The sequence below is a fragment of the Hypomesus nipponensis genome, chromosome 21 (assembly GCF_054491055.1).
Source record: "Hypomesus nipponensis isolate SF chromosome 21, ASM5449105v1, whole genome shotgun sequence".
NCBI classification, from domain to species: domain Eukaryota; kingdom Metazoa; phylum Chordata; class Actinopteri; order Osmeriformes; family Osmeridae; genus Hypomesus; species Hypomesus nipponensis.
In genome coordinates, this window is record NC_140381.1 from 1,476,993 (window position 1) to 1,491,340 (window position 14,348).

Below are 14,348 nucleotides of genomic sequence, written 5' to 3' on the forward strand. Positions count from 1 at the left end.
CAGCAGGACAAAGCGGTCTTCAAGTTGCGAGGGTAGGACGGTAACTTGCAGGGTTGGTTGGAAAGGTGTGAAATACATAAGCTATTCTTTTGCCACCGAGAACTGTCAGTTGGAAGGCTAGGGTGTCTCCGGCTGTACCAAGTCCTTATCTGATCGTAGCTAGCGACAACTGTATACTCTAGCAGATGGTAGTCCTCATCTACCGCTTTTTAGTTACAGATATGGTTGTTTTAGAACCATATTTGAAATATTTCAAACCACCTCCTTACCCCGCAGTCAGGTAAGATATACACCGCCATGAGCGGTTCAACTCAAACATGGGACATTTAGCTTGAGAAGATGCGCAAGGGCGAGGCTTGACTGAGGCGTTAGCATGCTAGCTACATAATAACCGCTAACGTTAGCTAGCTGACGTTCGCTTGAGTTGATCGCTGACTGCTTGCTAACAAATCGACATGCAGCAATAGTCGTTTAGGTTTCGGATGAATTCTAAATATTTTCAAAAATATTTTCTAAACCATAGACAAAAACACTATAGCTAACTCGGTCATGTGTAGCCAGATTTTTAGCTAGCTAACTAGCTAGCTAAAGGAAAGTGCTTAACTAGCTAGGCCACACAAAGCCGGCATATTTCCTGCGGCCGCATACCCTCATCCTCGATGTCATCTTCGAAGTCCTCTGGATCGCTGAAGGAAGGCTCCTCTTCGTCATACTCAGGGTCGTCCGCCATATCTACCGTATCTTGCATTTAACTGATTTAGGGTTAGTTTGATAGTGTCAATAGAATAGAATTTTGCGTTGTGGACGGCAGACGGTTAGCGACTGGTGTGGCACCATGTGCGATTACGTGAAAATGGACGAAGTGTTGAAAACTTAGAGGAGGAATTTGCGCGGACCACCGGCGTCGCTGTACCGGAAGAAGAGATGGATAGTATGTAGACAGGCTTAGTAATGACATTTAGTCTATCAAACAGTGATAGATCAGAGAAATTACGCAGTTGCAAGTCATATTTGGTGCTGTTACAAACCACACATTCTGCTTTCCGTAGTTACACGCTGGTAGAATGAAAAACGTTCCCGCGAGATAGCTACATTTCATCTAGCAAGCTTAAAGTTAGTAAAATAATGGAGTTTTGGCTCTCTAGATTAATTTATTGTAACGATATAACACTTGGGTGTAAAGGTCAATGGGTGTGAAATGTAGAAGACAAAGCTACACGCGTTATATTTTCTAGGGAGTGACGTTTATGCTTGATGTGGCGTAAAGTAACAATGTTTTGTCTAATAACTTAGCCAAGTTAGCTGGGATCCGGTTAGCATTTAAATTGAACGGTTCATTTACTTCCACTTTTCGGCACCATGGACAGAGAGTGTCTCGCATTGCTGCCCCGTGTGTTTGAGGTCCTCGCGGACCCCAAGCAGTCATTACCGGACGACACAAGCCTGGAGAAACTCCTAGACTGGCTTTCTGGACTGACCAAAGATGTTGGAGGTGAACAACTAACCTTGGGACTCCTCCTTCCATCTTTCCAACAAGGACAAACTGCCTCGTGCTACCTCTCTCTATGACTCTCTCTCTCCCCTCTGTCTCTCTATCAGTCTCTCTCATGTCTATACACTTTGCTGGAATCATATCCTCTGTGTTCCAGACTGTTCTCTTTCCCGGCTGGAGATTCAACCCTGTCTGACTGAGTTCCTGTCCACCGTCTTCCACAACAAAACTACAGGTTCCAGCATCCTCTCCTTTGCTCTCAGGCTCACTGGCCTGCTAGCGGCAAGGGAAGATGGCTTTAGGGTCCTGCAGGTAACATGATTGCGTACCCCAGGGGTGCTAATCACTCACAAACAGAAAGACAGAGGGATGGAGAAAGAGAGGGAGAGAGGGGGAGAGACGGAGAGGTATAGCTGATATCTCTGCTCTCCATCCTCAGGAGGGCTCCATTCTGGGCGTGGCCTACAACAGTGAAGGCTGGCAGGAGGCAGGGTTATGGGAGGATCCCTGCGTGCGGATTGGCTGGATCCAGGGTTTGAGGAGCATGCTGCAGCATCGATTGGCTCTCCACTTCCTGGTTCAGAGAGGTGTGTGTCTAGGGCTGTCAGAGCTGGACTAGCAGCTAGATATATCTAGTCTAGAACAACCGCCGTCTCTCATTCTAAACAGTGGTGTGTCTGCTTGTTGTATCTCTGTTGGCCCATCAGGACTCACCAAGCCCCTACTCCAGCTCCAGACAGATCCCAGCCTATTCGTGGCTTCAGCTGCCAATCAACTCCTCGCCCACCTGGTGGTCTTTTTCCAGCCAATGGGGTCGTCCGTAGAGCAGGGTGAAGCGGTACAAGCAGATGCTTCCACGGATAACAGCCCGGAACACCTCGCTGTGGCCATGACGACCGGCCCGGAACACTTCAATGTGGCCATGGCGACCAGCGCGGAGCACGCCTGCGTCACGGTAGCCATCACGGACCATCTGGAGGAGTCTCTGACCTCCGACCAGCACCTCCAGACCCTCCAGAGCCTGAGGCTGCTGGGCCTGCTCCTAAGCCAGGCCAGGGCACCTCTCTGGGGAACCTTGCTCAGGCGAGTCCCAGGCTTCCTGGAGCCGCTGGTCAGAGCAGGCCGCAGCCAGCTCATGCTGCAGCTCACAGACGTCCTGCTGACTGCGTACAGGTCAGTTAGCCTGGTTAGCATAGCATCCAGAGGCCTACAGGTCATGGGTCAGGCCCTGTCTGTAGACACTTGTGAAACCACACACTTACAGTTATGAGAGACCAAGCAACGTAATTATGTAGGTCCAGCATGATTTTCTAGTGCCTATATATATGATGGAGACCTGACCTCACCAATCAGATGTCCAACAGCGTAGGGGAATCTGAAAGCCGTTGGGGGGTATTGGGGATATATACATATATATATATATATATATGTATATATGTTTATGTATATGAGGGTATTGGTGTCTCTCCAGGCTCCCTGTACCTGACCCGACCATCTGCAGACTGCTGACCGCCATCTTGGATTCCCAGAATTCCTCTGACGCCGTCCACGCTGCCGCCGCCATGCTGCGGAGGAACCACCGGTAACCACGGAGACAATATCGCCCCGAATCATCATATTTTTTTGCGTCACTTCAGTCTGTATTACTGCATTACTGCAGTGTGCAGAAAAACTCTTTAATAAGTGATAGAAGTCAATGCAGTTAATCCTGTTCCTGTTCCAGTGACCCAGTGCACACGCTCAAGGCCATCTCCATACTCATGTTGCCCCTGGAGACCCTTTCTGGAGTACCTCTCCTGGAGTCACACACTGCAGGTAACACAAACATACCCTAGGCAACACACACACACTGTAGGCAACACACACACTCCTGTGCTGCAGTAACCGTGTCTGTCTCCAGGTAGCAGCATGAAGGAGCAGCGCCCCCTGCTGGCTGAGCAGCTGAACAGCAAGTCCACCTGTGTGTCCCTCCTGTCTGACTGCCTGGCCTGCACACAGACTCTAACACACACGGTAGCACACACACGCACACACACACACGGTAACACACACACACACTCACAGACATTATACAACACAGCTCTCCGGCCGGACACACACACGGTAATGCAGTTGTGTGTGTGTGTGTCCACAGGTCCCTGACTACCTGCCCACTCCTGCAGTCTCTGTCGTCATCTCTGTGATGTCACTACTCAGGATCTGTGGAGGCCATGCCCCCTCTCCCATTGGCTCTGGCAAAGCTTCCTGCTCTGAGCCGATTGGCCACAACAAGGCATGTGGTAATCTGATTGGCTGCAGTAAGATTCAGAAGTGTGGCCTGGATGCTCTTGCGAACCTCAGCAGTTGTCCAGGTAAGGAACCAGCTCTGTGTGTGTTTGAGCGTGTGTGTGCGAGGGGACAGGTTTAAGATGTCACCTGTATTTGTTGCTTTTCAGGAGCGGCAGTGGAGGAGGTGCTCTCTCTCCTGATCCTGTACCTGCAGAACCCAGACTCACACCCCACTGTGAGTGTGTGTATGAGTGTGTGTGTGTCTGAGTGTGTGTGTGTGTGTTATATACAGTATATGCGTTCTCACTTGTTCAGATCCTACAGACTTGTGATTGATAAGTTGACAACTATGTTGTTTGTGGACCGTGTGTGTGTGTGCATGTGTATACCATGTGTGTGTGTGTATACCCTGTGTGTGTGTGTGTACCAGGTGTGTAAGAAGACCTACCAGGCTTTGTTAAAGTGGCTTGGTGTTTGTACCATGTGTATGTGTACCAGGTGTGTAAGAAGACCTACCAGGCTTTGTTAAGGTGGCTTGGTGTTTGTACCATGTGTGTGTGTACCAGGTGTGTAAGAAGACCTACCAGGCTTTATTAAGGTGGCTTGGTGTTTGTACCATGTGTATGTGTACCAGGTGTGTAAGAAGACCTACCAGGCTTTGTTAAGGTGGCTTGGTGTTTGTGCCTCCAGCCTGTCTGTCACACACCTGCTCACAGAAGGTAAATTCCACCAATCACAATCAAGGTGCTTAATCCTGTTGGAGCTACCTTGTTTGCTGTTGATATTCACCCGTGTGTGTGTGTCTGTGTGCGTGTGTGTGTTTGCACGCCACAGAACTCCTCCCGGTACTGAGGAAGCGTGTGTGTGACGTTCATTGGGAGGTGCGTGACTCCACCCTGGAGTTCCTGAGCCAGCTGGGTGACGTGTGTGAGGGCTCGCTGGGCTGCAGTACCACCCCGCTCCTCATCGAGGCGCTGGCCGACCCTGAGAGCTACGTGCGAGCTACCGCCATCGCTGGCCTGGCAGGGACACTACGGCTCAGTCTCCAACAGGGGGCGGAGCCCGCCGTGTTGGAACAGGTGAGGCCTGAATAACGGGGCGTCACACAGGCAGCGGCGCGGTGTGAAGCTAACGAGACCTTTTCTGCTGTTGGTGATAAAATCATAGTAGCTAGCATAGTAGCTAGCATAGTAGCTAGCATAGTAGCTAGCATAGTAGCTAGCTACTACGTCGCTTCCAACGCCAACACAGAGGGTTGGATCCAGTGTGCTGTGTAAATGCACCATCATCACCTGTGGAGGATATTTACCTGCTTATTCTAAACTCCTGCTTCGGCTTATTTTCTATGGTGTGTATACCTGTGTGTCTATGTTTGTGTGTTCTCTAGGTTGCCGTAGTACCCAGACTTCTGGAGATCCTCTCCCAGGATTCCGAGGCCTTTCCGAGACGAGCCGTTGTCCAGTTCTTCATCACCTGGCTCAAGACATGCCCCTCATCGTCCTCATCATCCTCTTCCTGGTCCCTGGCCACGCCCCTGCAAGCCGTCCTACAGCTAGGCAGTGCTGACCTGGACTGGGAGGTCAAAGTTCACACCCTGGAGCTGGCTGAGCTGCTGATGGAGGAAGCACTTCCGGGTCAGAGGTCACTGCCGGGGTCAAACACACACCCTTACGCCATGATGCCAACCCTTCCAGCACTGACCCCACACACTCCCGCCAACACACCCCTGGGGTCTCAGTATGGTGGCTGTGAGGGGACAGACCTAGCGCTCGCGCTGTGTGGTCTGGTTCAGACAGGAGTGGTGCGTGTGCTCCTGAACGGGGTGTTTGACTGTGACAGGCCGGTGGTGCAGGAGGCATGCCGTGTGCTTCTGGCGCTGCGACGCACACTCTTCCCCGACGGCGTCACGGCAACCGGCGAGGTTGCCAAGGTGACGTGTGACGTTAGGGGGCAGGCTTGGGAGCGGGACGTAGTCAGGAAGTGCCTGGAGATGAGACGGGGCAGAAAGGGTTGCGGTTGGCCGAGACAGACGGGGGACTCTGATAGGCTGGATGAGGCTGGCTCGGAGGCCGGTGACAGGTCAGGAGAGGAGGTTGTGTGTGGTGGAGAAAATGTGGGTGTGTGTGAGGATGCAGAGGGTGTAAGTGTGTGTGAGGACGTGAGTGTGTGTGAGGTGCTGTGTTCGCTGGCTCTGGAGGAGAGGCAGAGCGTTGTGAACCAGAGCAGTGATTATGTTCAGAACTCTCCCCTGTCTCTGCTGCAAGACATACTGATGGCTACCATGCCCACGGAAGACGTCATTGTGGACTGTTACTGACACATGCTCAACTACTGTACATCAACATACACACATGCACTCACATGTAATATCACAGCTGTTTTGCTAAGCATTGGTCTATTTTTGTACAATTGTTTCAATGTAAGAACAACATTTAATAAAAACACGCATTTTTCTTCATAAAATTTTTGGTAAATAAGGATTTAATCGCGCACCTTTGTTTCAAGAATTACAAATTAATTGTATTATTTCTCAGATGCCAACGCCACTGCAACCGGAAGAGGTTGTTTAGACGGATATTTTTCATCCGGTTTTCGTTTTCTTCAATAACGTTGGGAAAGCTAGTCGGAAAGGTTAGTTACATTACGGTCTTGGGATCAATGGTGTCCTAATAGCATGTCAAATTAAACGTGAGGAACACTGGAAGCTTTACGTGGAGATGGGAGAGCTCGTTTGGGGTCTCGACATATAAAAACCGTTTAATTTGAGAACAGCAGGGCCAACACGTAGCACAAGCTAGTTAGTTAGTTAATCAGCTATCTTAAACCGACCAGTGTTGTCGTATATCGGCAGTGAGAACATTTCACAATGTCCAAACTACAGCTATTTAGAGAGTTTATCAGTGAGAGATTAACAACTGCAGCTTTGGAGATTTTCGGGGCCGTTGAAAAAACGTTTGCCGAGTACGAAGAGGAAATCTCGCTTTTCAGGGAGCAGAGCGCGCGGCTACAAGGGCTGTTGGATGGTACGTCTCTACCGGGTCAAGCTTACAGAAACAGGTTCTATCTGTGTAACTTTCCCATCTTATGTGGTAACATTCGTTGTTATTTATAAGTTACTAGCTAACTAGCTAGCTACACGTACAGCTAGCTAGCTAGCGTTACACTTAAAAGTTAACTTAATTAGCTTCTCTGTATGAAGTCGGACGGCGTTCCTATTGTCGCCCGTCCCCCACATAGCATAGGCTCCGCTCAGGTTTTTATACCGGACATACATGTTTTTGTTCGACGAGTTGAGTAACAAATTAATAAAGTAGACTACAATTATTTTCCTTTCACTTATTTCCCTTAGATGTGCAGCAGCTCTCTCTCCCGGAGCCGCCACAGATTAAAGAGGAACAGGAGCTGTGGACCAGTCAGGAGGAAGAGCAGCTTGAAGGACTGCAGTCTGAAACTACAGACTCCATCTTGCCTTCTCCCAGTGTGAAAATCTACTGTGATCAGAACACCTCTGAACTTTCATATCTTGAGCAAAGTCACCCTGTGGAAAACAGAGAAGGAGACTCTCTACCCACCAACACAACTGAGGAGCAAGTCAAAGCAGATCCTTGTGGGCAGGTTTGTAGATCGCAGGATCCAGCCAGCGACTTCCGGCTTCTGTCCTTCGTAGCTCCAGACTGTTCACCAGAGGAGGCCTACCCTCCCAAAAAGAAGACATTCAAATGCCCGGCATGCAGTCGATGTTACGTGACGGCTTCCAGTCTGCAGATACACATCAGAAGCCACACGGGGGAGGAGCCGCTCAAGTGCCCGGTCTGCGGCAAAGTGTTTAGTAAGAAGCCACTTCTCATGGTGCACATGAGGACTCACACTGGGGAGAAACCGCATCAGTGCTCGGAATGCGGCAAAGCCTTCAGCCAGCGGACGAGCCTCCGCTTCCACATGAGGACTCACACGGGGGAGAAGCCCTTCCAGTGTCCGGAGTGCAGCAAAGCCTTCATCCAGAAGCAACACCTGCTGGATCACCTGAAGAGACACGCTGGGGGGCAAAGGTCATCGGTGCCAGGGGTGTGGGAGAGCTCTGGGTCAGCAGGGCGGCCTGGGCCACGTCAGGCCGTCTCACTGCCAGGAATGCATCAAAACCTTCGGGCGTCCTTCTCAGCTGCGGGGTCGTTTGAGTCCCCATGAAGGAAAGAGATGCAGTCTTCAACCTTCTGGTGTCCTGGAAGTTTGAGTGGAGGTGAAGTGAGGGTGGGGGTGAAGGGAGGGTTGTGGAGGTTTAAACTCTGCCGAAGCATTTGATCCTGAAGTGGTCTGCTGTGTCATCTTCGTCATGGCGACTGTGCCGAGCGCGTGAAGAAATGGAGAGTTGAATAAACGGACTTCCTGGAAACGTTCCTACACGTTAATGGAGCAGATTACAAACTTGGCCAGTGTTGTCGTTGACATTTTGAATAATAAAAATTAATGTGACTAATCTTGTAGAAGTGTGCGTTTAGAAAATGTGCTGTCGTAAATATTGGTTTGGTGTTTGTGTGAACAGCAGCAACTTGTTTGGGGGGTGTGGGGTCACATGACCAAGAAGCAATCGACGCAAGCGAAGAGTTCAACCCTCATTCCTGTTAAATCAATTTTTTATCTATGTAATTTTGAAGATTTCTTCCAAAACGTAGATATATAAAGACAAAATCCTTATCGGTGGTTGTCATAAGAACCAGAACTGTACAGTAAATCACGTAATTTGATGAAAAAAGAAAACGGCGATAAATCTGCTGATTATTAGTGATGAAGAATTATTTGAAGATGCCACTTTGCTATTATTAGTATGGTCATGTGTCCTACGTCAAAATATCCTAACACTGATGTTTTACCACATGTTGTAGTCCCACTATTATATTATGAAAACGTGTTAGGCTGTGCTGCAACAACAAGACATTTGTTTACACCCGGGAAGAATTACCTGCGGGACCCGGAAACGCTATCATTTTTCCCTTCGCGATCTTTATTGAATTTAATTAATACATTATACATCTCTAATGGAATTGTAATAACAATATCAAATCAATATGCATTGAAAGCGGTATCCTCGAGTTAGGTTTGAGGAAGCGTGTCGAAGGGCGGACAAAGCTGGATTTGTTGAGTCTGTTCCACATGGTTGGCTTGTTTCATTGCATGCGATGAAGGTATACGGAAGTGTTGTAAATCATATCTGAGCTGGCCCTCACAACTATTCACAAATAACTAGGCGAGGGAGAGAGAGCTAGGCGCCAAAAGTGTCACGTTTTCCACCGCTAAAATGTCTAAACTAGATGCGTTTGGAGAATTGATCCGTGAGATCCTCACAGTGGCAGCATTGGAGATATTTGGAGGATTTGAAAAAACGCATGCTGAGTACAAAGAAGAAATCTCTCGTTCTGAGGAGGATATGAAGCGGCTACAACGGCTATTGGACGTTGTTACTCAAGCCGAGATCAAGCTACACCGAACAGGTTGGAAAGCCTATTCATGTCATAATATGCTGCTAAATAATTACATATCTGAAAATGGTTTAAGACATATGCATCTTGCCAGAAATTGCCATTGTCTCCCTGAAAAGTCACTAGATTACGTGTCGACGTCATATATTGCGTTCATCTTTAAATATGTAGATGTACATCTTACCTACAGCTATATAAAAATAGTTACGACACTTTGATCTCACCATGTTAACAACATTTACATTTGTAGTACTTGATGCAAGTTGATTTTAATCTAGATAACAATCACACCAGCAACTGCTCAATTTAAGACAATAAAGCAGTTTGGTAAGTAGAATAGAATATACAAGAAACCCAATTGCATTTAATAAAACATTTTATTGTACAATATGTCCAGTGAGAGGGTCAAGTTTGTTTTGAGTGAGTGGACCTGGAATTCCTGCCTAGCGCCGAGAGCGAGCTGGAAGATAGGAGACCCTTTAATCTGCAATTATAGAGGGTCAGATGGCTGAGCAGTTTGATTCCCGGCCGTGAAAAATGATGTTGTGTCCTTGTGCAAGGCACTTCACTACTTGCCTCTGGGGGGGAATGTCCCTGTACTTTCTGTAAGTCACTCTGGATAAACGCGTCTGCTAAATGAGTGTAAATTCATTGTTGCTAGTTCTGATCAGATACAACTAGGCTAATAAGAGAAGACTAGCTCTAACTGCATTTAGAATCTAACAAGCTATATCTTACGATACACTTTAACTAAAGCTGGCTATATAAAATACTACTCTAACAATTGATAAAAGGTCCACACCATGTGTTGAAATGTGAAAAAAATCAGTAATTTGATCAATTTACCAGCTAACTTACTTCGGAAACACTGAAAATGAATGGGGTTGAACGTTGGAAAATACAATTATTGGAACTAGGTCGCACATGACATGCTATACTTACGTATTCTTCGATTACAATGAAAGTGTCGCAACTTTCTTTTTCTACGGCTGTCACCAATAGGTGGCAGTGTTGGTCACAGCTAAAGAGAGTGCGTTGATTATGTTGTAGAAGAAGACTAGTTGACAAAATAAAGAACTGGCCTGGCTAGCTCGAAGAATAACGCGTGTTTGATTAATTTCTTATACAATAACAAACATTACATTCAAGATAGCACAAGATAAAATAAAACGTACATTGAACTAGATAGCTAATGTTAAGTAAGATGTATTTGACAGTTTAAATTAATATACGCAATGTAATGTTTGTGATGTAGATGGCCAAATAATCATAAATATTTAATCAAATGTGAAATAATGTAACTTCAGTAAAGAAAATACATTTCAACAACATTAACAACATCTTAAGATAGTGTGTTCAAATATTCCTGATTGTATGTTCTGATTACGTTGTTACCATTTTTCTCCCAGAAGAAATAAATGTCTGAGTGAAAGATGGCACTAGTACAGTACGATTCAGATAGCGAAGGGCTCAGATGGCACTAGTACAGTACGATTTAGATAGCGAAGGGCTCAGATGGCACTAGTACAGTACGATTCAGATAGCGAAGGGCTCAGATGGCACTAGTACAGTACGATTCAGATAGCGAAGGGCTCAGATGGCACTAGTACAGTACGATTCAGATAGCGAAGGGCTCAGATGGCACTAGTACAGTACGATTCAGATAGCGAAGGGCTCAGATGGCACTAGTACAGTACGATTCAGATAGCGAAGGGCTCAGATGGCACTAGTACAGTACGATTCAGATAGCGAAGGGCTCAGATGGCACTAGTACAGTGCGATTCAGATAGCAAAGTGCTCAGTCTTTTTATGCAACTACATTTTGAAGGAAATTCTAAATCTCCCGCCGCTGCCGAAACAAATCGTAGAGGAAACACTACTGTCCCTACAGAGGCTGCATCTAACTGTTGTCTTTCCTCTTCCCCTAGATGTGCAGCAGCTCTCTCTCCCAGAGACCCCACAGATTAAAGAGGAACAGGAGCTGTGGACCAGTCAGGAGGAAGAGCAGCTCCAAGGACTGAAGTCTGAAACTACAGACTCCATGTTCACCACGGACTCCAACTTGCATATCAGAGCATTTCTCAGTGAGAGATTAAAAACAGCAGCTTCAGAGATTTTTGGGGCCATTGAAATAACATTTGCTGAGTACCAAGAAGAAATCTCTCGTTCTGAGAAGGAGAGGAAGCGGATACAACGGCTGTTTGACGTTGTTGCTCAACCTGAGATCAAGCTACACCGAACAGGTTTGATATTCATACATTCATGGTATAATCCTCTGTGTGTAGAATCGTTATGTCATGTAGGAGGGGGGAAGCTAAATTGGAAAGGTGTGGTTGGTGCTGTTGCATCAAGACATGATCCACAGCGTTACATTTCATTATAATTTTAGTCTACAGTCTTCCTTGTTGACAACATTTTCATCCTAACAAGTGATGGTGGAGGGATTGTCAGAAGCGGCTTTCTCTTTAGAGGGTTTTAGCTGGCAGTTCTCCATACTCCAGCACATTCCATGAAATAATACAACTAATAGAATGTGGTCTATCACCCAGACAGTCCTTTTACGAAGGCTACATCTTTTTTCTCGCCTCTTTTTTCACTTGTACAACATTATCCCCTTAAGGAGTAGCGTCACACAGGTGATTGTTTGAATTTAGGTTTTAGGTCCAATTGAATATTTTTCGATTGACAAAAATATGGTTTCAAAATGTACTAATGAGAATGCTAACAAGTAACACTAGTATGGTAGTAGCTAGTGAGTATTATGCTAGGTAACTTAGCCAGGAAGCAAACTAAAGCTAGCTAGCTACCGTTACGGAAAAACAACTTGCACTGTGGGGACCATCGGAAATATTTAGAACTCACGCATCTAAAGGTTAAAGGTCGAGCTCTCAACTAGTATAATGTATTTGTGTCTGTTGTGTAGCATGGTAAATCCGGTTTTGTTTGAATTAATTGGTCATGTTTTGGTACCAAACCTACATGTTTTGTTGAGCGAGTTGAGTAACAAATGAATGAAGAATATTACAATAATTTACCTTTCTCTTCTGTCTCCCAGAAGTGCAGCAGCTCTCTATCCTGGAGCCCCCACAGATTAAAAAGGAACAGGAGCTTCGGACCAGTCAGGAGGAAGAGCAGCTCCAAGGACTGCAGTCTGAAACTACAGACTCCATCTTCACTTCTCTCAGTGTGAAATTTGATTCTGATCAGGATAGCTCCTCTGAATGTTCACATGTTGACCAGACTGTTAAAGTGGAGGACAGAGAAGGAGACTCTCTATCCACCAACACAACTGAGGAGCAACCTTTGCTAGAAACAGTCAAATCAAGCAGAAAAAGAAAGAACAAGGCTCTTCCCATGGAAGGCACGCCACAGGGCAGTCACACAGGAGAGAAACCTTTTCAGTGTCTAGAATGTAAGAAGAGATTTTCTTTGAAGCAAACTTTGCTTAATCATATGATAATACACACAGGAGAGAAACCATATCAGTGTCAAGAATGTAACAACACTTTTAATAAGAAATCTACTCTGGTTGGACACATGAGGACACACACAGGAGAAAAACCTTACCAGTGTCCACATTGCAGCAAACGTTTTGCTAAAAAGGGTGGTCTGGTTGAACACATAAGGACACACACAGGAGAGAAACCATATCAATGTCATGAATGTAAAAACAGTTTTTGCGCAAACTCACAGTTGGTTAAACACATGAGGACTCACACAGGAGAGAAACCTTATCAGTGTCTAGAATGTAAGAAGAGCTTTACTTTGAAGCAAACTTTGCATAATCATATGATAATACACACAGGAGAGAAACCATATCAGTGTCAAGAATGTAACAACACTTTTAATAAGAAATCTACTCTGGTTGGACACATGAGGACACACACTGGAGAAAAACCTTACCACTGTCCACATTGTAGCAAACGTTTTGCTAAAAAGAGTGGTTTGGTTGAACACATAAGGACACACACAGGAGAGAAACCATTTCAGTGTCAAAAATGTAACAATGCTTTTAGTCAGAAAGCTACTTTAGTTGTTCATATGAGGACTCACACAGGAAAGAAACCATGTCAGTGTCAAGAATGTAACAAAACATTTACTCAAAGCGGGCATCTAATTAGACACATGAGGACGCACACAGGAGAAAAACCATATCAGTGTCAGAAATGTGACAAAGCATTTACTGAACGTGGTAATCTGGTTAAACACATGAGGACACACACAGGAGAAAAACCATTTCAGTGTCAGGAATGTAGCAAAAGATTTTGCCAAAAATTACATTTGGTTGAACACATAAGGACACACACGGGAGAGAAACCATATCAGTGTCATGATTGTATCAAACGATTTTGCTCAAGCTCACAATTGGTTAAGCACATGAGGACACACAGGACAGAAACCTTAACTGTGTCAACAATTTATCGAACTCTGTGATCATAATGTAATTAATTTTTAACAAGAAGATTACACAACCATAGCAGAAACTGAAGTTATTCAGACTTTATAAAAGCTTCAAGATGTCCTCACTCTCCTAGATTCAAGTAATGTGAAAAAAGCATGGATTTGGGAAACAAGCTACAACTTTAGTTTTAGGTGTTTGGGCAAGTTTGGGTTGCAAATAAACCTGTGAACATTATTTCAAGACTCAAGTAAATATATTCACTCAACTTAATTCATATTAATTACGGATTCCCTTGACAAGTTGAATCATGTATGAGTAGGATCAAATCCGCCATAATTATTAATACATAAACATTAGTTCATATATTACACAAACATATTTTCAAGTTAATTATAAACAAATTTACCAAAATTCAGTGTCTATGTATGCCCTTTATACTTTTTCCATTTATTTCCTTCATTTATTTGTTTTGTATGTCAGATTTAAAGAATAAATACAAATTCCGCAGCTCAGTGATTCTTTGTCGCATTTGGAGCTTCCTCTTGGAGGAATAACTTGGTCCCGATTCTTGGGACACCACTGTATATAATTAACCCTTGTGTTCTCCTCGGGTCATTCTGACCCATCAGTCATTGTGACCCACCGTCGTTTGCAACAACTTTACCGCATACAAAAACAAAGTGAAGCATTTTCTTTTAACCATTGGGCTGTC

At 45.4% G+C, this 14,348-nt stretch overlaps 4 protein-coding genes across 6 annotated transcripts in view; 3 read left to right on the plus strand and 1 right to left on the minus strand.

Moving 5' to 3' along the window:
- The window catches only part of eif3ba (eukaryotic translation initiation factor 3, subunit Ba), a 40,981-nt gene extending 40,097 nt beyond the window's left edge, over window positions 1–884 (minus strand). For both annotated transcript variants that reach the window (XM_084685179.1, XM_084685178.1), the window contains exon 1: window positions 649–884. In XM_084685179.1, coding sequence (XP_084541305.1) covers window positions 649–748 — 100 coding nt within the window. In that variant the 5' untranslated portion in view covers window positions 749–884. The remainder of the gene's footprint in view (window positions 1–648) is intronic.
- brat1 (BRCA1-associated ATM activator 1) lies at window positions 25–6,223 on the plus strand. 2 transcript variants are annotated; one of them, XM_084685157.1, is made up of 13 exons: window positions 25–280; window positions 1,368–1,492; window positions 1,650–1,804; window positions 1,932–2,079; window positions 2,200–2,665; window positions 2,964–3,074; window positions 3,216–3,307; window positions 3,393–3,505; window positions 3,627–3,843; window positions 3,928–3,995; window positions 4,395–4,479; window positions 4,595–4,839; window positions 5,148–6,223. In XM_084685157.1, exons 1-13 carry the CDS (start codon window positions 186–188, stop codon window positions 6,075–6,077), a joined length of 2,850 nt encoding a protein of 949 aa, XP_084541283.1. In that variant the 5' UTR covers window positions 25–185; the 3' UTR covers window positions 6,078–6,223. The 2 variants fall into 2 exon arrangements, with proteins under 2 accessions (XP_084541283.1, XP_084541284.1); XM_084685158.1 differs by lacking the exon at window positions 25–280 and having other exon boundaries at window positions 1,059–1,492.
- A 111-nt stretch (window positions 6,224–6,334) lies between these two features.
- LOC146237295 (uncharacterized) lies at window positions 6,335–8,234 on the plus strand. Its single transcript, XM_084685230.1, has 2 exons — window positions 6,335–6,783; window positions 7,110–8,234. The coding sequence occupies exons 1-2, from the start codon at window positions 6,627–6,629 to the stop codon at window positions 7,943–7,945; spliced, it is 993 nt and encodes a 330-aa protein (XP_084541356.1). The 5' UTR covers window positions 6,335–6,626; the 3' UTR covers window positions 7,946–8,234.
- A 127-nt stretch (window positions 8,235–8,361) lies between these two features.
- On the plus strand, window positions 8,362–14,313 carry LOC146237296 (uncharacterized). The gene is made up of 3 exons (XM_084685184.1): window positions 8,362–9,246; window positions 11,163–11,477; window positions 12,290–14,313. The coding sequence occupies exons 1-3, from the start codon at window positions 9,054–9,056 to the stop codon at window positions 13,666–13,668; spliced, it is 1,887 nt and encodes a 628-aa protein (XP_084541310.1). The 5' UTR covers window positions 8,362–9,053; the 3' UTR covers window positions 13,669–14,313.
- The last annotated feature ends 35 nt before the right edge of the window (window positions 14,314–14,348 follow it).

Coding starts and splice junctions, on each gene's coding strand:
- LOC146237296 (XM_084685184.1), top strand. CDS start 9,054: ATGTCTAAACTAGATGCGTTTGGAGAATTGATCCGTGAGATCCTCACA. Junction 9,247..11,162: donor GATCAAGCTACACCGAACAG/GTTGGAAAGCCT, acceptor CTCTTCCCCTAG/ATGTGCAGCAGCTCTCTCTC. Junction 11,478..12,289: donor GATCAAGCTACACCGAACAG/GTTTGATATTCA, acceptor TCTGTCTCCCAG/AAGTGCAGCAGCTCTCTATC.
- LOC146237295 (XM_084685230.1), top strand. CDS start 6,627: ATGTCCAAACTACAGCTATTTAGAGAGTTTATCAGTGAGAGATTAACA. Junction 6,784..7,109: donor GCTACAAGGGCTGTTGGATG/GTACGTCTCTAC, acceptor TATTTCCCTTAG/ATGTGCAGCAGCTCTCTCTC.
- brat1 (XM_084685157.1), top strand. CDS start 186: ATGGTAGTCCTCATCTACCGCTTTTTAGTTACAGATATGGTTGTTTTA. Junction 1,805..1,931: donor ATGGCTTTAGGGTCCTGCAG/GTAACATGATTG, acceptor CTCCATCCTCAG/GAGGGCTCCATTCTGGGCGT. Junction 3,996..4,394: donor ACCCAGACTCACACCCCACT/GTGAGTGTGTGT, acceptor TATGTGTACCAG/GTGTGTAAGAAGACCTACCA.